This window comes from Strongylocentrotus purpuratus, unplaced genomic scaffold (genome assembly GCF_000002235.5).
Source record: "Strongylocentrotus purpuratus isolate Spur 01 unplaced genomic scaffold, Spur_5.0 spur5_scaffold_2, whole genome shotgun sequence".
Taxonomy (NCBI): Eukaryota; Metazoa; Echinodermata; class Echinoidea; order Camarodonta; family Strongylocentrotidae; genus Strongylocentrotus; species Strongylocentrotus purpuratus.
In genome coordinates this window covers 35,454,235-35,480,496 of record NW_022145605.1, presented here as the reverse complement: position 1 = coordinate 35,480,496, position 26,262 = coordinate 35,454,235, and the positions used below count along the sequence as shown (strand labels likewise).

General features: G+C 36.9%; 1 protein-coding gene across 1 annotated transcript in view; it reads left to right on the top strand.

Annotated features, from left to right (window-relative positions):
- LOC586142 (serine/threonine-protein phosphatase alpha-2 isoform) overlaps positions 1-25,762 on the top strand; it is a 40,521-nt gene extending 14,759 nt beyond the window's left edge. Inside the window, exons 2-7 of the mRNA XM_785936.5 lie at positions 641-772; positions 14,675-14,905; positions 16,566-16,670; positions 17,649-17,872; positions 18,883-19,017; positions 21,066-25,762. Coding sequence (XP_791029.2) covers positions 641-772; positions 14,675-14,905; positions 16,566-16,670; positions 17,649-17,872; positions 18,883-19,017; positions 21,066-21,176 — 938 coding nt within the window. The 3' untranslated portion in view covers positions 21,177-25,762. The remainder of the gene's footprint in view (positions 1-640; positions 773-14,674; positions 14,906-16,565; positions 16,671-17,648; positions 17,873-18,882; positions 19,018-21,065) is intronic.
- The last annotated feature ends 500 nt before the right edge of the window (positions 25,763-26,262 follow it).

Here is a 26,262-nt window from a genome sequence, read left to right as displayed (position 1 = left end):
GGGGGCCCTGCAATAGTACAACACAAATTACAAACATGTAAATGAATACAGAACAACAAATATTACTAAGAATATCAGTTTGCTTGAACAATCTTGACTGCATCACTGTTATTAGAACATGCAAAGGTTAGGAGACAATTTATCAGCTCATCAATTAAGATGATGATTTGTTGCAGGACACCGAGTAACACCTGTCTGTCATTGGGGCCATATTATGAATGCACCCAGCACAATTGAATGCAATTAAGTAGGATTTGTGAGATACATCTGTACATCTACATGTAGACAACTTGAAAGCATTGTATACTCTCACTACTCGTACATCTGATCGTATGCTGCGTGATATGTCAATCGTCAATTCGTGCGTTTGTATCTCCCATCATGATAGGTTAAATCGGAAATTACAAAGTCTAAATTGGTGGGGGGAAAAGAATGAAATAATAGAAATTTAATAAAAGTACATGGCATGGGACTGGGAAGGAGATTTTCTACAAATATATATCATTATTACTGATTGACTTATGATAATTCAGAAATGTATTTTTGTATGAATTGATTTGGACTTTGTCAAGAGCACTCTGTTATAAATCTGTTTTTCAAGAATTTTTCAAAAGTTGTCCTTATTCTCTCCTTTCTGCAGTTCGTGGCTCCCGACCTGGCAAGAATGTACAATTGACCGAAGCAGAGATCCGCGGTCTCTGTCTCAAATCCCGAGAAATCTTCCTCAGTCAACCAAATCTGTTGGAGTTGGAGGCACCCTTGAAGATTTGTGGTGAGTAATGGGCAAATAATGCACCCTGTGGGCGGCCCTTTTGTTTTCTTCTTCTCTAGCCATCATCCCCTCCATAGGAGCGGATAGTTCTATTTTGAGGGGATGAGTGTTATGTTTCGGGTATGAACCAATGACCTTTTCAGTCAGGTGTGTGCTGCTACATGTACACAAACACATTTCACTTTCACTGTTATCCACGGATGTATTACTACCTGATGGTTTTATTTGCATGTTTCGTACGTGATTGGTGTATGAATTTTGGGATATGTAGGAATGTGTTGATATCTAGATACCAAAAAATGTAGATACTGCTGTAGTAATGAGTTGCTTATCAGATATTATTAGAGGAAGGAGAGGGGTTGATGTTCTGTATCAATTTAGAATGGGAAAGTAGGACAGGGTTTCAACATGATCATAATATCTACTTGGAGATATTTTTTTCTCTTTGAAGTCTGTCTTTACCTCGTGATCCAAGCTTTCTCTTCAAAATTAATTAATATTTTATCGTGGGGGATGATAATGAGTCGGCTGGAGACAATAAGGTGGATATGATGCCTTGCCATGTACAAATGTAGAACTTTGTCCTTGTCATTTACTAGGTCATAAGATTATTACTTTTTCCACTTCAGTGCATTTCCACATGGAATTTGTATCAATTGAAATGGCCCTACTTTATACAACTCTATGTAGAACACTTTACATTAATAACATGTCAAATACTCTAGTTCTGCTAAACCCTGTGACATGCATCATTCCCTAACTATTGCCATTCCAGTTGACTTCTCAGCTGTGTCTTCTTAGCTGTGTCTTCTTAAGGCTTGTAATTGATCCTAATTCATCACAAGTCCTCCATTCAGTTTCAAATTTACAAATCATTTCTCTTCAGTACAGAGTTGAGTTTGATTTTATTCATTTGCAACCACTTTTAAGACAGGGCCCAGAAGTCCTAGTTTCTGTATACACTAGTACAGTCTGCACATACAGTGTATACCTGACTGTAGGACCAATTGGGTATGAGTGGGAGCAGACTCTGTACCCCTTCCATTGTCCCTCCTGTTGTTATCCTGACGTCACTGTTTGCTCCAGTACACAAACACTGCACACGTAAACTGTAATCCAATGGAAGATATACCATAGATGCAGCCCATGAGCCAAGTCTGTAACTCAAATCTTGGAAGGTCCTTGTTGTGACTCACCTTTATACAGTATGAGTCAAAATAAACTAACCCCCCTAACGCGTGTAACGTTTGCAATACGTTAATTATATATTTAACGTTTGTAGGCGTTACCCGTTAGACGTTAGCGTTACCCGTTAGTTTTGTTAGTTTTGTTAGTTTTGTTAGTTTTGTTAGATGATGTTCTAAAATTGACCGAACGAAGGAACGATATATGCGCTTCAAGAAAATGATGCCTAAAATATCTGAAACATCGTAATTATCATCTCAAAATACGAGCACGAGTATGTTCAAAATTAAATACGATGAAACAATGCCAAACTAATTTGAAACATCCTTATTATCGTCTCAAAATTAGGGAATGAAGTTACGATATGTGCTTTGAGATAATGATGCCTAAAATATCTGAAACATCGTAATTATCTTCTAAAATTGACCGAAAGGAGGAACGATATATGCGCTTCAATAAAACGATGCCTAAAATATCTGAAACATCGTACTTATCATCTCAAAATACGAGCACGAGTATATTCAAAATTATTTACGATAAAACAATGCCAAACTAATCTGAAACATCCTAATTATCTTCTCAAAATTAGCGAACGAAGTTACGATATGTGCTTCGAGAAAATGATGCCTAAAATATCTGTAACATCGTAATTATCTTCTAAAATTGACTGAACGAATTAACGATATGCGCTTCGAGAAATTGATGCCTAAAATGTCTGAAACCATGCCCCAAACGTCGAGTCTACCCTTTATCCTATTAAGTCCCTGCTTACTCGGGCTTCAGGACATCACTTTCACAGGTCATTCCTTTACCTCTCCTCCAAGTAAATCTAATTATCTCTAATCCTCTTAACTAGCGAGGGACAATTATCTATTACGTAATCACCTTGACTACAATACCTTTAATCACGAGTGTGCCAGATTAACTGCGTTTGTCTCAGTGTGTGTGTGTACTAGAACTTGTACTATAAATTGAAAAGGATATAGATCGCGGGAGAGAGAGAGAAGCGGAAACAATAGAATATCGCTGATGTTACAGGCTTTTATAACAAAAAGTAAGCCGACAGACCGAAAGAAATGAATGAAGAAAATGAAAACCAATATCACTGGCACTTGAAAAAATGAAAGAGACATTAAATCGCGGGAGAGAAAGAAGCGAAAACAATCAAATATTGATGATGTTACAGGCTTTCATGGCAAAAAGTAAGCCTACGCAACGACAGAAATGATTGAAGAAAATGAACGCCAATATCATCGGCGCTTGAGAAAATAAAACAATTAATGAGTTGCGGGAGAGAGACAGAAGCGAATTCAATTAAATATCGCTGATGTTATAGGCTTTTATGACAAGTTAGTAAACGGAACGAAACAAATTATTGAAGCAAATGAATGCCAATATCACCCCGGCGCTTGACAAAGTAAAAGAGAGATAGATCGCAGGGGAGAGAGAAGCTAAATCAATTATACATCGCTGATGTTACAGGCTTTCGACGGAACGACCAAAATGATTGAAGAAAATGAATGCCAATATCACCAGGCGCTTGACAAAATAGATCGCAGAGAAGAGAGAAGCGAAATCAATTATATATCACTGATGTTACAGGCTTTTACGACAAAAAGTAAGTCGACGGAACGAAAAAAAAATGATTGAAGAAAATGAATACCAATATCACGGTTATCACCAGGCGCTTGAGAAAATAAAAGAGAGATACATGTAGATCGAAGGGGAGAGAAGCGAATCAATTATATATCGCCGATGTTACAGGCTTTCATGGCAAAGAGTAAGTCGACGGAACGAAAGAAATGTATGAAGAAAATGAATGCCAATATCATCGGCGCTTGAGAAGGAAAAAAAAAAGATATAGATCGCGGGAGAGAAATAAGCGAAAACAAATAAATATCGCTGATCTTACAGGCTTGCATGACAAAGAGTAAGCCTACGGAATGAAAGAAATGAATGAAGAAAATGAATTCCAATATCACCAGGCGCTTGGCAAAATAAAAGAGAGATAGATCGCAGGGAAGAGAGAAGTGAATTCAATTATACTAAATATCGCTGATGTTACTGGCTTTTATGACAAAAAGTAAGTCGACGGAACGAAAGAAATGAATGAAAAAAATAATTCCAATATCACCAGGACATTGACAAAATACAAGAGAGATAGCTCGAAGGGGAGGGAGAAGCTAAATCAATTATACATCGCTGATGTTACAGGCTTTTACGACAAAAAGTAAGTCGACGGAACGAAAGAAATGTATGAAGAAAATGAATGCCAATATCACCAGGCGCTTGACAAAATAGATCGCAGAGAAGAGAGAAGCGAAATCAATTATATATCACTGATGTTACAGGCTTTTACGACAAAAAGTAAGTCGACGGAAAATAAAAAAATTGATTGAAGAAAATGAATACCAATATCACGGTTATCACCAGGCGCTTGAGAAAATAAAAGAGAGATAGATCGAAGGGGAGAGAAGCGAATCAATTATATATCGCCGATGTATACAGGCTTTTATGGCAAAGAGTAAGCCTACGCAGTGACAAAAATGATTGAAAAAAATGAATACCAATATCACAAAACTACACGTGCACTACACTGTGAAGATCACTCCCTGGCCCTTGGCTCATGAATATAACTGTCAGATCCTGAATAGGGGCTATGATAGGATTAAGGCGATTAGCAGGTAATCCCTTATAAGGGATTACGAACAACCCTGTAAATGTGATGTCCCTACTTTTTAAGGGGATGTTTGAGTCATGCATCGTAATTATCATCTAAAAAAACAAGCACGCATAAAATTATATTCAAAGTGATTTACGATAGAACAATGCCATATCAATCTGAATTTCTGAAACATTGTAATTATCTTCTAAAATTTACCGAAGTCTGGATATGCGCTTCAAGAAAATGATGCCTATAGTATCTGAAATACTTATCAACTCAAAATACGAGCATGGAATTAAAAAAAAAAATCGACAAAATAATGTCAAACTTATCTTAAATTAAGCTGATATGATAACTTATGCAGACGGACGATAACTGACTTCAAATCCAGGTACTATTCCATCAATAAGGTCAAAATAATGAAGCAATTATGTCATCATGAGCGCGAGATTTTGCAAACGTAAGACACGTGAAAAAGCATTGTAGTCATCCCGATTTATCATTGAACGGTTGCTCGCCCTAAATCAAAGCCATTTTATTCGATGCCAATTATGCCCATTGTTAGCTCAAAATTGTTGAGTTTTTACAGGGCTACGGTCTCGCAAGGTGAACATCACGGGGAACATCAGAAGCAAAATCTCATTATCTGCCAATTTCATAGCAGGACACAGAGGAAGAAAAACGCGATGAATAGTATAAAAGATAGGGATCCAATTTATCCGGATAGCTACTGCTTTATAAATTTGTTCCCCCTGCTTTTGATTAACCTGCCACACATTTATAATCCCATATAGGAGAACAATGCAATGCATGTATCTGAGCAGCGTCTCTACTGCTACCATCGCATGTCAATCATGAACAGTGGCCTAGCTCTTTTGTTCCATTTTGCAGTACATAATAATTAGTAGCCCCCTGCTGCCAATGACGAGAAACACCTCTATTTTCTCCATGCCTTTAAATATTTAATTTGTAGTGTGTCTTTTTTTATCTTTTGCATCCAGGACATGGCACAGAAAACATGCCTTCAGGAACGGTTGCATGAATTTATTTTTACAGAAATATGCATGTTGTTGATTTATGTTCATTATTTTGTTATTGGTTGCTATTTTTGGTACTAACAACGTCGTTTATAATACTAATTTAACAGTTTTCAAACATTCAACGTTTTATTTTGACATCGTTTTTTTTCTTCTTGCCCTGCATTAGAGTAATATGTTGAACATCACTTATGTTTCACTATGACTTGTTGGTGTTTAATTTATGCACTTGCCAACATCAGGCACATCATTTTGTGTATAACGTGCCTCATCACTTTCTACCAACCTGTATCGTAGATTGATCCGTGAGACTAGGTAGTAAATGTTGGAAAGAGGAAGACATGATATATGAAATAATAAAGGGAAAAAGATGGCCACGAGGAGAATGCCTTTTTATCTTCTAATTAGATCATTACGTGGCTGGAGAACCATCTCTGTGCAATACAATCTGAATTACCGGGAGCTTCGAACGTGCTCTTGATATTGCATAGCAGTGAGCCAGTTTTGTTTGTTTATTTATTTAAATACGGTGATTAAAAAAAACATGCTTTCAGCTTAGCATAGCTATTTTTAGCATGGAAGTCCCTACATGGTATATTAAAGTACATAAAAGTTACCAAGAAGTAGGTCCTAGCAGTCTTCAAGTTCCAAGTCCCTGGTCCTAGGGTGGAAACCTAAATCAATGGAAACTTCCTCCCTGCCTGTGTACTCTTACATTGCGTAAAATGCACTTTCTCTGTCATCAAGCATGGTTTGTAGTAGGTCCATGCATCAAGTCTCTCAGCAAGAAATTGAGATTAGAATCCAGTCGTTGACTGATATACTTATGTCAGCAAGATAAGAGATAAATTTGTTTCTCTGGGGACTTGGTGGTTGAAGGCTGGTGGAATGTGACAGCTATAGGGCCACGCGAGCGCGAGCACATACTAGTAAATCAAGTTTAGGGGTGAATATAGTAGCGATCTTTTGTTTTTCTTCCAGTCTCTCTCTACTCCGCCCCCTTTATCTCTTCACTATCTTCCCTCCTTCTTTCACTCTCCCTCCCCATCTCTCTCTCTCTCTCTCTCTCTCTCTTCTTTCTCTCTATATACCCCGTCTCCCCTCATCTCTTCCTCTCCCTCTCTCTCCCGTCCTTTCAACTTTTCTCATATTCATTCCTTTCCTTAAAATCTCACAGCATGCGCGTCATTTTCTCTGACACAACAGCCATATTTGTCCATATTAAAGGTAATACAAAGTTTTGGGAAATTTGAAAATTGGGTGGATAGTGATTCTTTACAATTTTGATATATTTGGATGCCCCTGTAGATGTATGATAAGCACTAAAACATTTAGCTCCTAAAACACTTCTGCTTTCGAGAAAAATTGAAATTAACAATTTACCGGTGCTCCCGGTAAATTTTGTCAAATTTTAAATAGCGCCTTCGGCCGTACAATGGTAGCTGCGACCATGAAAATCTCAGAATAAATTGTAGTCGTGATATTTGATTTTCAAACGGAAATAGCTAATCGGTCGATTTTAGTCAAGAAACATTGTTTTAGAGCTTAATTAATATCTTGACCTGGAGAGGGAGCTATACAACATAAAAAGTTTATTATTTATAATTTCATAACTTGAGACTCAATTTCAACCGCGACAACGATTACTGAATATTGTAGGATCGCATAATGCTTCCAATATGTTCATTTGAACCAAATTCATGACCCCGTACCAAAACTTTGTATTACCTTTAATACAAGTTCATAACCCAAACAACTTTGAAATCATCTTTTTATGAAGTTATGCGATAAAGGTTATAATTGAAGAGGTGAAAATTGGGCTCTTCTTAAAACTACAAAAGGCGGCACTCATCAGGAATGAAAAAGCACTTACGATAATGGGAAATGGGCATTAGTTGAAAGAAAAGGGGCACCAATCATATTTTGATAGGGGCATTTTCCGGAGGTGAAGGGGGCCCTTATCTGAAGTAAAAATGATTAACTTCTCGTACCTGAAAAGGGGCATTTACGAGAAGGGAAGTGCTTTTTTTAAAAATTGAGGTAGCTATTATTATAAGGGGCATTTATGAAATTATAAGGTGCGCTTGTCCGAGTTAAAAGGGGGTAGTTATTAAAAGGGGAAGGGTCACTTCTACAACAAAGGAAAGAGGGCACTTGTCAAAGTAAAAGGGGCACTTTGTGGGTACTTGAAAAACGGGGGGGGGGGGGGCACTGTACCGCTAGCTAAACGTAACACAAAAACAGTTTGCCATTCATTCTATTCATTCTCAGCTTGCTACTCTTTCTCTTTTTTTAATGGAGGTATAGTTATCATTAGAAAAAGGAGCATTTGTGAAAATACCAGGAGCGCTTATCCGAGTTAAAAAGGGGTAGTTATTAAAGGGGAAGGGGCACTTTCTATGGAAAAGGGGCCCTTTTGAGGTACTTGAAAATGTGGGGGGGGGGGGCACTGTACCGCTAGCTAAAAGTAACACAAATACAGTTGGCCATTCACTTATTCTATTCATTTCCGGCCTGCTACTGCTCCCTATAGCCAGTGGCTTAGATCCTTACGTAATACCTATTGTTCAAGGGGGATCCCCTTGAACATAGGATCCCCCTGAACAATAGACATTAGGCCTTGTAGCTAGGACAACGCCCTTTGCCCCCGCCGAGTGTCAATAGCAGGCCACATTCAGAGTAAGCTTTTTTTGTATGTGACAGGAAGTTTGCTATTAAGCCTTGACCGTAGCTCTCCATACAAGCATTACTATAGTGTTGGAATATATTCCGACGGCTATTGATACGAATATACATACAGGAACATAATTTGAAATTGTATATGCGTACAACTGCTTGTCTTTACATTTTCATTTCATAGGGAAAATAGAGGGGACTGATGAAATGATACATTTAGATAGAAAGGGAGAGAGGATATACAGTACGAGAGATGATGAAAATAGAGGAAAGCAGTGTCGCCGGGATGCGTTATTTTTTTATGCGGCACAGATTGGGGCTTTTTTTTAAAAAGGGGTCTTGATTTACAGACTAATACTGGTCGTGTGCGTACTAAACAGTAAAGGTAGTAGAGGTCTGTTTTTAATACCGTCACATTTAATCCACTACCGCATGGAAAATCATTACATCAACAATTAAAATCAAATTGGAAAACTGAAGAGGAGGCAGCACGTCAATAAGGAGAACATCACAATAATGAGTCAATAAAACTAACTTAAACGAAGAGGAGTGTTATCTAAACACATAGTTCGCGATGGATATACAAACTTCTTCGCAGCGCTAATGCTAGCTAACATGACTAGTCTCACCTAAGTACAGACACTATTCAGAAGGGAAAGAACGTACTTCCCATAGGTTTAACACGCGCCATACCCCAATCTGTGCCGCATAAAAAAAATAACGCCGCCGGGATAGGGGGGGGGGGGGGGGAAGCAAAAAAAGAAAATAGGCAACATTTGTGGTTACCTCTTTATTTTTAATTATTTTTTTTTTTGGCAGGGCTCGGGGCCAATTAGATACATATATATATACATCTAGCTAGGTTTACGAAAGGTCCTTGGTTTACGGTCAGCTGGTATGACGATCGTAGTCTGTAAATTTACAGCAGAAAAATCGGTGCTGTGACAAAATTAATATAGAAATTAAAATTGGAATTTATATTGCATGTACCTTAAAGTGAAGATAGGGATGTAAGTTTGTATACCTAGTGTTTTTTTATTTTTACTTTTCCCTTTTGTTGATTTATTTTTATTCAATACATCATTGTAATTATTTTTTCCCATTTCCTATAAATTACCTTCTATCTTTACGTCTCCCGATTTCTTTTTTTCTTGAAATCGATTTTTTTTCCCCTCTCTTTTCCATCACCTACTTCATCTGCACCCACTAATTTTGTTATTCCATCTCTTATAAATGATGATTTAAAAAAAAAAAAGTTTTATTAAAAAATTCTCAATAATTTATAAATAATAAAACCTAACTTTTATAATATCTATTTTTCGGAATTTCATTGAAATTGGGGTGGGTGTGCATCTAAAACAAAAGAGAGAAGGTCATAGATCATTAGAGAGTGGGAGGGAGAAAAACTGAGTGAGAGAGGAATTGGAGAGAAAAAGGATGCAAGAAATGATGGATGTTGAAAGATGAGGTGTTGAAATTATAATTTTATCTTTTTGTAAATATATATGAGAAGTTAAAATATTTCTTAAATCCTTTTTAAATGGTCCGTATGTTCCAATACACATGGCATAGCTCTTTAACAACGACATTAAATAATCACAGATTTATTATGACATTCCCCCCCCCCCCCCCCCACAAGTATGTCCCGAGTGGCGCTCTCAGAACAAAGGCGCGTAACAAAGTTAAATACATGAATATACGCGGTGTTTTGGAACTTTGGTGTTGATTGACATGACGCCTCATTTTAGATAGACAATCAGCCTATACAGTGCGTCCCAGAAAACACGAAACCGAGAATTGCCAATGTTTTATCATAACTTAATCACAATTAACATTAATAAATGAAACATATTTGTAGATCAGTGTAGGTCCACGATTAGAGAGAGAGAGATAACAAAACAAAAATTGGGGGGGGGGGGGCAAACATCCATAGAGAGAGAGAGGAAGATAAGAAAGGAGACATTGGTGATTCGAGATAGATTATCAAGAGAGAGAGAGAGATTAAAGGTGTAGTACCCAAATTACTGCCCACCTACCTGACCCATGCCCTGACCAGGGCAAGGAAGTGGTTGAATTGTTATGTTCCTTCTAATGATGTCGCTTGAATCCACATTGTCTTTGAAGAAATGATTCACCTACCTGAATAAATGTATACTGCGTCACTTCATCATCAGCCCATCACATCATCATCACCATCATCATGTTAGTATCAACATCATCATTATTTTTAAATGCGCAAATCTGATTTGTTGAATGAAACACTTACAAAAAAGATATTAAAATAAAGCGTCTTTACTTACAATCGATTGCAACTATTTGTGCTACTTGGCCCAGCTCTATTATCATCACCATCGCTTTTCTTTATCATCATCGCGGCGAATATGCCAACTGTCACATATTCATGAGCTAGAAAAAATATTTATCTCCGTAACATACAACTGCTTTTCAGGACTAATAGTTTGTATTGGATATTGCTACATTGATAGCAAACTATTCATAATTGCATGCATATCATTATATTGGTATTGTATATGGGATATAATGTACAAACTGTACATCCAAGTGAAGACTAAAGGATGACGAGGATGGTGTGCGATTCTGGTGAGGAACCAAAGGAGAAGAGGGCATAGACTGTAAAATTTATACAGAACTTGGTGGAAACAGGTAGGTAATTGATATTGTTCTCGAAGTATTCATCATAAAAATACATTCACTACTAATCGTAGTCGTAAATATTGGCTTGATTGAGGCAGTGAGGGATCTTAGCCTTGGTTATCACACCCCTAGGAATCACGGGCGGTTCGTGGCTTGACGTTTCTTGGTTGGAGTGGCAGGTAGTGTCTTGGTGCAGGGGGAGGATAATGATTAATTGTCTGCAAGAGGTAACTTGTGGAAACACTTACGTATGATTGGGCGGGCGGGGGGATTGGGGTAGCAGTAGTGTCTCAGGATAATGATCAATTATATGCTACCGGTAGCTTGTGAAAAAAACTTACTTACTTTATTGATTGCAAGACAATAAAGCCATAAACACCCTCGTATATATATATATATATATATACATATTTTACAGATAAGAGAAATTAAAAACGAAAAACAAACATGTGGGTTATAAAGGGCCATAGATCATTGTGGAAGTAGACTACCGGTACTAGTATTCCTCACTTCATACCTAATTTATACATAGTTTTATTAGTTAAAAACAAAACGGGATTTTAAATCAGAACAAAGCATGCATAAAAAAGTAGTAGAGCCTACAAACACCAGTCATTTTTCAGAAAATCCGTTGTGAAAAACAAGGAAAGAACTCGAAATAGCGTTAATTATTTTTGAGACTGAATATCATCATAATAATCAAGTGACAAAGAAACAAGATAAAATGAACACCAGCAAGCTAAACTGAAAACACGAGCAATGCTCGAAATGCGTCTGAAAAGCATGCAGGGCAACAAAATAAAAACATGTCAAACTATAACTGCAACAACAATTATAACAACACCAACAACAGCGAGGCCGTAGCGCTGACGGTCTACACCGCCATAGATCTCCCGTTCCGCCCACGTCAATTTGCCTATTACGCTCGGCTAGCTCCTCCCCTTCTCTAAAGCAGTCGCTATGCGGAAGTAGCGTTCCGCTAGCTACTGTGCGACGTGCTGGTAAAAAAAATGTGACATAAAAAGACAGATATTGGAGGCATTTCCGCTGAAAAATTAACCAGGTTTTGAGGGATATATCTCGGGAATGAAGCAATTGTAAGTCATGAAAATTGACATATATCATTTGGATGGACATTTCTGAATTTTTGTGTTTAAAAATAGTGAATTCACAGGAAAATCGCTAAGTTAAAAAGATCGTTCTTCGTGATTGTATTCGACCACGTTGTGAGCAAGTTTCCCACGCTGCTATACACTGCTCTCTAAATATTCTTTGATATTGCCGACTTGTTGTAGCTTCTTGTAAAGAGACGTACGTCTCTGCGAAATTTACCAGACCCTGTTTGCTTTCAACTGTAATGTTTGGGACATTCCTGGCGCACTCGAAAAATTCCATACCCGTTAATGAACTTCCTAACGGGTATGGGACATTTAACGGCAAGGGGACATTTAACGGCAAGGGGACATTTAACGGCAAGGGGACATTTAACGGCAAGGAGACATTTAACGGCAAGGGGACATTTAACGGCAACTACAGAACCGACCCGTTAGTAACGCGTTATTTATAACGTTAGCGTTAAACGCGTTAAATCGTATAGTTTATTTTGACTCATACTGTATGTAATATGAAACCAGGTACTTGTCATACATGTACCGGTACATGTAAACTATTTTTTGTTGTAACCCGTAGAGAGATGTGGATGTGGTCTTTACTACATGTAAGTGAGTCAAATTGTTGATAGTTCATGGAACAGTATAAAACTTGAGCCTAGCATGCTCAGTCTGAGGGAATACAGTTCCCTTCTGAAAGTTGAAACCTGCACTCTTGTATACCTATTGATGCATGAAATCAAAAGATCCTTTGAACTTATCCAATAATGTATCTAATACATTAGCCGCATAAATATCTAATTTGTGCTGACGCAAGTACTACTATACAGCACCTTTACTAGTAAAAATGGGGCGAGTTTGTTGATCTTGATCAAGGCCATCACAAAGATTCTTTGTGGAGTACATGTAAGATATGGGTGTATTACAAACAGAGTAATGAAGGCATGGCCATTGATTCATGTTTTGATTACATGTATCTGAATGGCTCTACAACAGCACAGGTCACTTATTTCATTTTTGAACATAGTCACTGGCATGAAAAATTGAAAAACTGAATAGAAAACATTTTACTCTGTTTGAGCGAATGCAGTGTATGGTGTGAAGGGATTGTTGTATGTAGTGTTTGGTGAGCAGAGGCCGAAAATAGCCATGGTAATCTAGCTTTATGTATGAGTTTTGTTGCAATAGTATCAAGTACCTGATTTCTCTTCCATTTCAGTAGTGATTAAAATGTACTGGACAGGAACAACTGGATTTTTATTGTTATTACATGTACCTCCCCCTCCCCCCCCCCCCCCAGAGGTTTGATGGGAACACTTTATTCTATGAATTCACAAAATGAAAGGGTCTGCAACCATCCTTGTGCCGAAAAATTAAGGTGACACAATATTCCAATTATTGTTCTTATTGACTCTGGTGTTTCTATTCACCCCAATTTACACAATTGTATAAAATACAGTATACAGATCTCTGTATTTAGAATGACTTGTAGAGTTTCTTCTGCTACATGTACATGACATGTACATGTTGTATACACTGTAAAAATGGCACACTAAAATAGCAAAAGGCACTTCATCTTCCAATCCATGTTATATTTGGCAAGTCCATCCTGACCGTAGTTTCCTTGCTTTCCTGTCACACTTTACCGATCAAATGAATTACCATTCTAAAAATAGTAGGCAGTTGATGACTCTTGACTTTTTTTCTCCCCTTATAAAAAGTGGTAATGGTTATGGTTTCTTAAACTGTGTACACTTTCGTTATTGACTCTCTAAGCCGGAAATACATTTTGACAAGTTCCTGTTAAGAAACCATGTAATGTATACTGTATAGAGAAGTGACACATGCTTTTTGCAGAATTCCAGACAGCTTACTTTCTTTTTATGTTAATTTGATTTAAACGTGCCTACAACGGTCATGTAATAATATAAATATATTTCTTTTTTTGTGTGTACATGTAAAAATTTAAGCAGCTTATTATCTTATGAATATTTTTTAGTCAATGAATCATGTTTTTATGGTGCCAATTGGAAGGAAAAGCTGATTCATTAAACCTTTTAGAAAATGGTTTCTCAGATGGCTTCAAAATTAAATGAAAGAGGGATGAAGAATTTCCTCATCCTTTTTGGGCTTGTATTTGTAAAAGCAAAGTGATTTAAAGGTTTAAGTTTAAACCCTGACTACATAAGTAGGTAAAATTATTCCATTGATTCATTGAGCACGGAGTATTAATCTCTTATCTCTTGTGCATGTGTGTGTGTAAGTTGAATCTATTTTGTTGATTAATAACTGAAGAAAAATTATGGCCGGCATCATAAAAGTAATATCTTATTTTGTAACTGAAATTCAGTGTGTTCAATTACTTCTTACACTGATTGCCATAATTTGCCAAGATTTTTAAGGTGCTCCATAGACCAGTGAGCTACATTAAGTGAGGGCAGGTTAGTTTGATCTGTGCATGTCTTCATGAGCACAGGTCTTTGGTTTTTATTCTCTCTCTCTTTTTTTTTTTTGGGGGGGGGGGGATGTATACATTTAGATTTCTTGATTTATTTATTCTTTAATCTTTTTTCAGGTGACATCCATGGGCAGTACTATGACCTGCTAAGACTGTTTGAGTATGGCGGCTTCCCCCCAGAAGCTAACTATCTGTTCCTTGGAGACTACGTAGACAGAGGGAAGCAGTCTCTGGAAACTATCTGTCTCCTCCTGGCCTACAAGATCAAGTACCCAGAGAACTTCTTTCTCCTCCGAGGAAACCACGAGTGCGCCAGTATCAACAGAATATATGGATTTTACGATGAGTGTAAGCAATGTGTGATCCTATTATACCCTTGTGACTATAAATTCATCCTTCTTTATTGTCAACTCTTAAATAGAAACTGCAAGTTGTATGCATGATCATTCAGTTGAAGGGGAGGAGAACATAACTTCTTGTACTGTAAATGTAAAGAGACATAATTGTCAACTTTTGATTTTTTGCGTCTGTTCACTTCCTTCTCGTTTTCTGCAACATCAGTTCACTATCTACTATGAACTTCCTCGTTACTGTGCTACAAAACATTTATATGAAGAATAAGTAGTTAATGTTGCACACCTTATGGATATAAAGTGATCCAATAAATGTGTGGGCCCACCCTTTATTCATAATTAATGGCATAGATATGAATTTAGTATGACAAAGAGAACAATGGGGAAAAGTTATTGATGAATATGATTTACTGTTCATTCCGTTGTAAATATATGAGAATTTTTGAAGTGCAATAAACACTGATTGCCAGAAGGGGTGATAGGAATGCTATCATAAGATAGTGTTTACCTTGCTACCAAAGGTCAATATATTATGTGTATCTTATCAAGGATGACAGCCTTAATGCTTGGAATAGGGTCAAATGAAAAAACTCTCTTGAAGGCAGTATTTCAATGGAACACAGCAGTAAACACTAACCATATATGACATCTGTATTGCAGTAAAGGGGGATGTTATGTTAGTGATTTTCTTATGTAAATTCACATGTCCATGTTGAGGATAATATCCTCCTATCTATTTATCTCCTATGTGTCTTTTGAATCAGTATGAAAGATATTTATACCCATTTCAGAAGACATCTCTGCTCAAATTGAGGAAGTAAAGATGTACAATATTTGATTCAACACACATGTAGCTATGGCATGAATACAATGTAAAAATAGTGTTTCTTAGTTTCACATTCTATTTTACTTTGCTTACATTTATGTACATTTAATTGCCCTATGAGGAAGACCACATTTGTGCAAACTTCTGAACAAAACAATCGCATTAATGATGTAATTTGAGCTCTTGCCTGTACCCTAAAGTGCCAGGCAGGGAAATGGATTGTGAACGAGAAAGGATATCCTCTTGGTTTTTATTTGTCATGTGGTTTGTAATGATGAAACTTATGATAGGTATGACTTACAGAGATAGGATAAAACATTTCCAAAACAAAAACAGAGCTGTATAAAGAAGAAAAGAAGAAGAAGAAATGCCTGATAATCTTTCTGATTTTTCCTTGTATTGTGAAACTTGTTAAAAAGTATAAAGATGTAAATGGGGACAAGCCAAATTAGTGAATGAAAGGAATGCGTTATTATCTGGGGAGTGTTTCACAAAGATCATAAGTTGAACTTACTCTAAGTTAGACTTAAAATTTATGGAGAGCCGTTAGCATCTTTGAAAATGTTTTGTAAACGTTATTTTCAAAGGCATAAATGTTGATTTAAATCATTCATATTTTCAATTATCATGGAAGATTTCATGTTCTTGATGTGGAATTTATGAAAAGTCTAATATACTTGGAATTTTACTTTTAAACATATTTCATTTTAAGGCTACAAATGGCTCTCCATAAGTTTTAAGTTCAACTTAGAGTTAAGTTTGACTTAGAAGCTTTGTGAAACAGCCCCCCTGATGTGTTTTATTTGGTTATTTCTCTTAACATTTGCAGGCAAAAGGAGATACAACATCAAACTGTGGAAGACGTTCACAGACTGCTTTAACTGCTTACCAATCACAGCAATCATTGATGAGAAGATCTTCTGCTGTCATGGAGGTGAGTACCTACAACGCCATGCGTCATTATGCAGACAAAATAGTATCTGATGTTGCCTTTAAGCCAGTTCACAGTTGCAGTCTGAGCATGAGCAGATAAAGGTCATTGCAGAACAAATTTTGAAATACACGAAATAGATGAAATACTGGATACGTGCTCCTGAAAGTTATGTAATCATTATTCATTCATGCACATTTAGTGCACTCCGTGATACACAGGTGGAAGTATTCTTTGAAAAGGGGAAAGAAAGGCATTTATATAGCACATCCATCGCTGTAGGAGTGATTATTTCAAAATCTACAAAGTGGGACCTCTTCATGTTTTGAAGATCTGTAGATATTCGGGGTCATTGCAGTAATGTGCTAACCGTGAACTGGTCTATTCTTGGATGTCACAGGGAGTCAACTAGAAATATGTGATTCCTAAAAAAGGGTTGGAGTTTCAAGAAATATTGTGAAAGTATTTCTGAATGTATACAAGGATGTTTAGTAGGTTCATAGGATAAGTTGGATATAAATAAGTTATTGAAAGTTGAGACTGTAATTTCTCAATTATGTTTCAAATATCAGAAGTATTCCTGAGTCTATAACAGTTGTGGGACATGTGCTCCTGTGACACTTGCTCCCTGACAATGTCCCACACTAAACAACTTATTTTGAACTGACCCTTGACCAAATGCAATCCCTAACTCTAACAATAACATTGAACATAACCTAAAACCCTATGACAACCCTTGTCTCGGCAACAACAAAAAAATCTTTTCTCTTTGCCTAATCCTTAACCCTATACTTTCGGGCAAAAAAGAGCCTGGAGCAAAAGTTAGATCACCATAAATTTATAAGGATGTCATTGAGGGGTATCTGATCATTACAAGTTGGAACCATTATACTTCTTGACTCTTGGAGCCTATAACTAGGGCTACTGTTTTCATTTCACATCTTTTGTATAAAAAAACCCTGCTTTGTTTCCTTACTACAGGTCTGTCTCCTGATCTTCAATCCATGGAACAAATCCGTCGCATCATGCGTCCCACAGACGTACCCGACCAGGGGCTGCTCTGTGACTTGCTCTGGTCAGACCCCGATAAAGAGACGATGGGATGGGGAGAAAACGACCGTGGTGTCTCATTTACGTTCGGCATTGAAATCGTATCAAAATTCCTTCTCAAGCATGACTTGGACCTCATATGCAGGGCACATCAGGTAATTGCATTGATCAAAGATTATATTATGATTATGTTTAGTGCTGTAACATCACGGATATCTCCAATTCCGTTTAACCGCCTGTCAAAACCGGACGGTTTTCGGTTAAACGATTTATTTAATTTTTTTTTTTTTTTTTTTTTTTTTGGCCGTGTGAAAAAGCAGGAAGGTGATTTAACTGAAGGCGCCGATTCGTGCTTGTGAACTAGTCACAAATAATAGTAACAATGTCGTTTTAGAATAATGTGTAAGATCATTAAAGTAAATTAAAAACAGTAGAGGACCTAGGATAGAACCTTGTGGTACACCATGTGTTAAACTTGGATGAATATATATTGAGATCTATTACAAAGATTACTTTCAAACCAAGATGACAGACAAATTGGAGTGTTGTTCTAGTTTCCAAGTGGTAAGTCATCACATCGATTACTGAGCTAGGAGACATTGCCAGGCATAGTGCCAGGTGGAGGGGCATAAATCGAAACTTAAAAAAAAAAAAAAAAAAAAAAAAATTATTTAAAAAAAAAAAAAAAACGGGAAAACGAAACCGTCCAATTGAAAACGGAATCCGCCATGGGCGGTCGGATACCGGACGGTTAAACGTTTGACTACAGCACTAATTATGTTTCAGGTGAATTTGTTTTATGTTTGGTCACATGATTTCAATGGTATTCCTACAAGCCTCTGACATTATGGCTCCCTCCCCCCCCCCCCACTCTTTTTTTTCTATTGTTAACCTGAGATGGACCAAAATCTTGTATGCCTGATAAGGTACATTGAATATTTACATTGATTTATCGTGAAAAGTGAAACATTGCCTATAGCGCACTTAAAAAAGATAGTAGATACAAAGGCATGTTGGTTATGCATCAAAGGTTTCATTATTGAAGGGATCAATCTGATTGCAACGTGTATGTAGCACATGTCTAATTAGTGACCTCATTCTTACCAATCTGAACAGTTTTAATCAATCAGGATCTAAAAATGTTATGTTTTGTTTAACCTTGCAGGTAGTAGAAGATGGGTATGAGTTCTTTGCTAAACGACAACTAGTAACTCTGTTCTCAGCCCCTAACTACTGTGGAGAGTTTGACAATGCTGGCGCCATGATGAGTGTGGATGAAACTCTGATGTGCTCATTCCAGGTAAAGTGAAGCAATAAACGGAAAGGTTGAAAGGCATGTCCAAGGGGTTTCGTTTTAGGGTGTCCCCTTGCATTTCCAGGTATTATGGAGTTAACAAGATGAATTGACATCCAATGTGTCACTTTCCTTCATATTTGATATGATCCAAACTGTGTAGTCGGATCATGAACTTAATAAAAATATCAGATGTACTAGAAATCCTTAGATGTGTTTGATAACATTTTGGACACAATAGCTTGGACTTGCCCTGGAACAAAACCATAGACATCTCCTGTTTTACTAGAGAAGAAAACGCCAGTGCTTGCTGCTTCAAATGTCCCACCATGTTAATGGCAACAACACTCTTGAAATATGTCCTGATACACCTCTTTTTATGGTTGAGTCTTTATGGTTGAGTCTTTCTAAGTATTTAATTATTCTTCTCAAATGATACTTGTAATGCTGGGTGTCTGTACAAAATAAATATGCATAGAACTTAATCCAGGTTTTGATAATCTCTTGGCATAATGACTATCACGCATGAATATCAGAGAGGCTGAACTGTTATTGAATAGTAACACTAGCTACAGGAAATCGGTCACTGTCACATAGAGATTGAGTTGATTGACATTTGGTATAGGTTAATGGACTATCGGTTAGTTTTTCTTGGCATAATTTTTCTAAATGTACTAGAATCAAATCCATTGATAGAATGGTTTAAAGGTAAAGACCAGTATTGGCAACGCCCCAATTTCAAAAAATGAAATGGAAGCTCTCATTACCAATCATGTGAAAGAATATGTTTTGACTAATACATGATGATAAAAAATTTGCCGGGAAACTGCCTACTAATTCATATATTTGGTAAATTTATCTCTCTCATGGTCTGGTGAGAGAGATAGGGTAGTCCCATATACATCTTTCTGTGTATAGTGCTTGTAACTTTACGAAGAATGGGCCAAATTTCTTATCATTTTGATGATTCCAGAACCTTGCAGATGCTAGATGCTAGATGATCAACCTTTTCTGATCGATTCCACAACGTTTCTTTCACAATGCAATCGCATGGCCATTACTGGTCTTTACCTTTAAGCTGAACCATGTAATGTCAGTATATAATCAGGAAAGAGATTCAATTCTCTTTAAATATGGCTATGAATGTACTTTAGGGGAGGGTAGAAAAATGCTTGAATGCTGAGTTCTTGCAATATCTTTACCATGAAATTTAATGACTAATTTTGAGTGGGCAACTGCAATATAGATACTGATGTCTTTTTTTATAAACAATCCTTGTATTCTATCTCAAACCTGTGATATTAATTTCGGAAATATTACCTGAGAATAAATGACCTATCTATGTTGAACCCACAAAGTTGGATTTTAGTCATAGTGAAATAGAAGTGGTATTTCTATATTATAAGCAAACAAAAGGAATAAATTGCAAGAACAACAGGATACGTTGTTATGCCATAGTATTATGGTAGGATGTATATATATATGATACTATGGTAATGGGTGTGGCAGGAACTATGAAACATGATCAGGTTGTAGAACCTGTAGCACGTGGCCAAAGAGGTGTTTCAGGTGGTGTGGGTGTCAAATATCAACTCTTAGTGGGTTTGCTTTACCAACGCTAGTAAAGTAGGGCACTTTCAAAAGGTTGAATTGCACTAGAACTGTCTGTTTGATTTCATTTACCATGTACCAAATAGTTTTACAACAGGAAATCATAAACCACAGGCCTTGAAAGGTGTGGAGCTTTTCAAAATGTGACTGATCGCCTAGAGAGTTCTCGGAATTCTTGGTCAGGATTTGTACAACTTTGTGAAAGTAAATAAAGTAGTTTGTCCAAATGTGTCCCAAATATTCAGGTTGTTGAGTTTTAATTCTAAGAAGAATTGTATAACCTTGCTCCACAGTCTGAGAATGCTTATGTCTTATAAAATATATCTCGGTGCTATTTATTATCAGAATGGTTATAATTACTCTGCAAAACTGAATCAAATGCTGTGAAATGTATGCACATGGGATTAATTTCAAGCATCCTTTCCATTCCTTGCCCTCTGCAGATTCTCAAACCTTCAGACAAGAACAAGAAGTTCCCATACAGCGGCATTGGAGGAAGCGGTCGACCGGTCACCCCGCCCCGTGGGACCAACAACAAGGGCAAGAAGAAGTAAAGCCCTTCCCTCCCCCCGCCACTGAGCTTCAACAACAAAACACTGGACTCCCAATCTCTCTCATTGTTCCCAGCTTGATGACCCCAGTAATCAGTGTGACCTAAGGTTGTGTGACCCAAGGTCACTTTACTGTTTGTTATATATTTGCATAGTTCCTTGGGCACCTCTCTCTGTAGACTGTCATGGAGAAGACCCAGAGGGAAGATGACATCCTTGAATGATTCGTTGTTTCAGCAGACAGAGTTCTCTCCTATGGAGGACGTCCTAATCAATGAACAGCCATCATGATGGCCAGGTAGTCACAAGAAACAAAAATCCCATTCAATTTGTATATTTAGGTTTCTTAACAGTGTTTCTACAATCAGAAATAATAGTTTTGCCCCGAGTTTGTTTCATGTGGTGGTACAATACTGGTGATCCTGTTGAAGAACCTTTAGAATTAACACAACATAAACCAAAGGTCTTGATGGCAATTTGAGAGTATGTTAGTCAGGTTATAGACATTCTACTTCAAATGAAAACTGCCAAAAAGTGTGCGCGCGCAGTCATGTTTCGGTGTCTCTTGTATTGATTGAGAGCAGGTTCAAGCCAATTTATTTTGTCAGTTGTGGTATGATGTGTAAGAAAATCTAGCAATGTAATAATGATACAGATTGGAGCTTTAATTTGTTAATTGTGAGCGTGTAGAGGTTTTGTGCAGTTTAGTTCAAAGTAAGGATTTAATCTCCCTCCTGTCCCACTGTTCATCATAATGGACCTTGGAAGGAAAATATTCAATGTTCAAATATATTTTTTTTAATCTGGTTTTATTTAGGTTTGTAGATATTGTCTGTTACTAGAACAGTACTGTTTTTTTTTCATCTATAAGGGCCCTGGGTCCATGTGTGTGTTCTCTACCCTAAATCAATTGTATGAATTTTTCTATAGAGTCGAGTCAATAAATTTGAAAAATCATTCTTGCATGAAAGACTCCCTAGGTGTTTCTGACTCCTTGCACGAAGGGCCAACTGACGCATGCAGACTTGAAAAGTTTAGTGCCATTTTGGTACTACTAAATATGAAATCTCATTTTTGTTATTGTTGTTGTTGTTGCTGAGCAATGCAAAAATGTATGTTCTGAAAATTAAGTTGGAGTAAAAGTCCCCTCTATTAAAGTAAATAGTAAGAATAGAATAATAGCAACAACTTTTCAACTTAGAGTGGAATCCAGAAATCAAAACGAGGCTTGATTACAAAGAACTATTGATCCATGCTTGTGTTCATGTCATGTTGGAACTTATTGTTTTTAGCCAACAGGCTTATGATCAGACCAGTGAGGTTGATTTATACAAATAATACTTGTTTGTCCTTGCCATATGAAACTACGTGCATTGATGAACTTTGAACGCATCAAGAGTCCTGCATGGAACTGGCATATTGTTGCATTAAAAATTGCATAGGACAATCACATGCGCGATGGAAAAAATCAGGTCATAAACACGTGACTTGAATACAGGTATGCCATTGGCTACATTCTCGAACCCGTCTTATAAAATGCTTTAATGCATTTCTAAAGAGCAATAAGATTTATTGTTTGGTATTTGCTCTCTACTCGACATTCAGACGTATTAGCTTTTGAGGAATGAGCCGTTTAGGGGTTATGCGATTTCAGCGTGGTTGGTTTGAGACGGGGATTATTGGCCAGTGGAGTTGAAAGTTGAATGTCACACGTTGATACCGATTACCCAATCATCCGTATGCATTGGTCGATTGAACAGAAAGTGATTTTTAAAGGACTGAACACAGAGATGAATTGGCAGTGAGAGAGAATCTAGATATCATGTTTGCCTATTAATCTGTTTGTAGAATATTGATGGTGCTTGGCTTATATTCACCACCACCACCACTTTTCTATGTCAAGTAAAAGCTCATGCATTGAACACTCTTCAAATGTGTACCCAAATATGTAATTTTACAAAATTGTTTGGATATGTGTGAGCAGCTTAAGCGTGTTCACAATATATCTTGAATTTTAATGTGTATCATTGTTATTAATATTATCCTTAGTTTCTTTATTTATTTCATTATTTTTATTTGTTGCTGTGGTTCACACATGCTGCAATACAGGTGAGGGAAACGTTTGCCTGCTAAAATCTGAAAAGCAGCATTAGGAATACAAGTGATTTGTAGAAGCAATGCATGATCACAATCCAGTAATGCATTAACAGAAAAAAAGGAATATTGGTACTTGGTTTAACCATTACCAATATGATGTTTTTTGAGAGCTGTTAGGTAGGGCCAATTTGTTTAAATAATTTGTGCACTTTTGAGTATGATAGTTTCTTTTTTAATTTCTATTCTAGTCACCCTGTACCAAACATGTAATTACATATAGCAGGAAGTTTGTCATACGTTGTAGCACCTGCCTTGTATTTAAATAAGAAATGTAAAAAAACAGATTATATTTAAGAGAACAGGAACATGTACAACAATTGGATGAATATAAATACGCAGGGCTGTTGAGCAGTATCGTAATGAAACCGTGTGTTGTGTTAAAGTGGTACTACAGTTATCTGAATAGGGGTGGTACCAGCAAGCATTTTAGACATTACAATACAAGCCAGCAAGTACATAATGTAAGCTTTGATATTATTTGTTTGATAACTAGTTTTCTAATTGTTTGATTAAAGCTCTGTCAGCCAGAGCGTTAGTGACTCGATGTAAACATAAACTTGTCTTTGTTCTGCTTTATTTCTGTATGTGATATTGAAGAAAAAAATTATCAAGAGACTATTTCTTTGTACGATAAACATGGTGAAAAAAATTATTCTTTCGTTACAAAGTAGTGATGTGAACATGTTCTGAATGCAGTTATTTTTTTTCAGTCTTTGTTTGAGCCGTTTACAAGCATCCTTTTATTTAGGCTCATATTTTGTTTGTCATCAGAGCCACTACTCTTATTTCAAAAGCCCTCATTTCTGTTCCAAAAGGGCAGTGCAAGAAGCCAATTTGAATTCAAAGCTGGTTAGTTGTTATGTCCCACCTTTCACCCAGGAATGGATGTTTCATCCTTTATAAAAGTTAACTTCTTTTGTGCCAATATTCCAAAGCTTGTGGCCCACTGAATCAATTATGCGAACTTCAAAGACACTTCCTTTCACATTTTGACAGCCTTCGTTTACGGTACACTAGAGTCGGCTCAAGTTAGGGTTTATTCTGCTTGACCAGTTATACTTCTGAGGAGTCATTTCCCTTTTACTCTGGTAATTTATTTCAATGTGAAATCATGCACTCACCTTCTAACCACATGAGAAAAATCTTGTTCGTTTTGAGGCTTTCAATGGACATCCTTTGATGTCTCCTCAGATGAGTACATATAAGAACAAGCTGCACTATATGATACCACTGGGAGTTTCCTGAGCTTTCTCTATAGGGTTAAGTGGAAGAAGATCCTGAAGAAAAGGAGAGCATTTTGTCTATCGAGAGCAATAGGGTCATTAACTCATACACATGTACATGTACTTTAATATAGAGCTACATCGTCCTCCCGGCTCTCGACATAAGATATCATTAACACGACAGTTGAATGTAGGATTTTCCATCATGTTGTGTTATTACAATATGTATCAACGGTCCTTCAGATCTTTCTTGTGACCCTTTAAGTTTGCTTTTAGGATAAGAGTTCTCTTTGGAAATACATGTATGCCCAATCACATGCCTGATCAGTGAGGGAATTTTGTATGGAGGTCTACTCAAACTGTAGGTCATTGTTGATAATATTGTCTATGGATTTCAGAGACATGTGTGAATGAACAGTTATAATATAATACAATGTATTATTTCACTTTTTTGCCATATTTATCCAATTGATTCAGGAATTTGTGTGTATTATTTTGAAAATGGAATTACACCCGATTTTAATTTGTATTCTGTCCATTTATATTTGAATGTCATATTTTTCCTATTATTCGGCTGTTAATATATAATAGTTCTGAATCTCATGGTAGAAGAACGGTATTAAAGATACATTTAATTTATGGGATGATTACGAATGGACAAATTTGACCCATATTTTCTCCATAGGCATCGCATCAGGTGACATACATGTATTTTTATTGTAGCAATGTTGTGAATCTCGAACAAGCATCTTAAAATGTGGATGTCAGATATAACAGTCTCTCTTGACATATAATGCAGTAAACTGCCTCGAAAAGGGTCTCAGCAATACCATTTTACTTGTAAATGAATAGCAACCAGGGATGATGAGGAAAAGTAGCATTGGCAACAAAGGCCCCTAAGCATACTTTTCTTTTTAAATTTGTGTGTTGTAAGATACAGAAATGTAAAGGGCACTCCACCTATGACAGTTTATTTTCCTGCAGCAGGTTTTGAGGAAATTTATTGCATCATGTGTGAACGGGTCCTAAGACTGAACCATCCCAAAGTAAACTCCCATCACCCGTATACTCTCACATATTTGTTGCTATATTCTGCTTGTAATACAGCTCGGTGTTTCTCAGTCTCAATCTTGTACAAATTCTCTTGTTACACTTATAGACTTAATGAAATAAAAACCTGACGTTCTGTTTTGTAAATATCTGATAAAATGGTGTGCGATGAGGTTGGTTTATTTGGTCCAGTGAATTAAAGGTTCAGGTTCATGAGGATGGATGTGCGAAGCCACCAGCCATGGCCTGGGGCGGCTTCATATGAATGAAAAGTACAGTATTTAAAAGTTCTGCAACATATGCTCTAGTGCCAATTATTCCATGGTTGATTTCTAAAAATCTTAACTTCAACCCTGGACTTACATAGTTGACCCTTTTACCCTAGTACATTGACAAAATAATGCCAAGAACAAATATTGCCAGAGCGTGTAATAGATTACCATATTGAAATTTTGAAAGGGGAAGTGTGTGATAACATTGCATGTTGTATTGTGTATTATAGGGTCAGATATGGTGTGATGGATTAATGAGAGAGAGAGAGAGAGAGAGAGAGAGAGAGAGAGAGAGAGAGAGAGATTATAATTTGTTTTCCCTATCTTCAAGGTTATATTAAAAACAAAAATAAATCTCTCTCCTTAGCCCCCCCCCCCCCCCCTTTC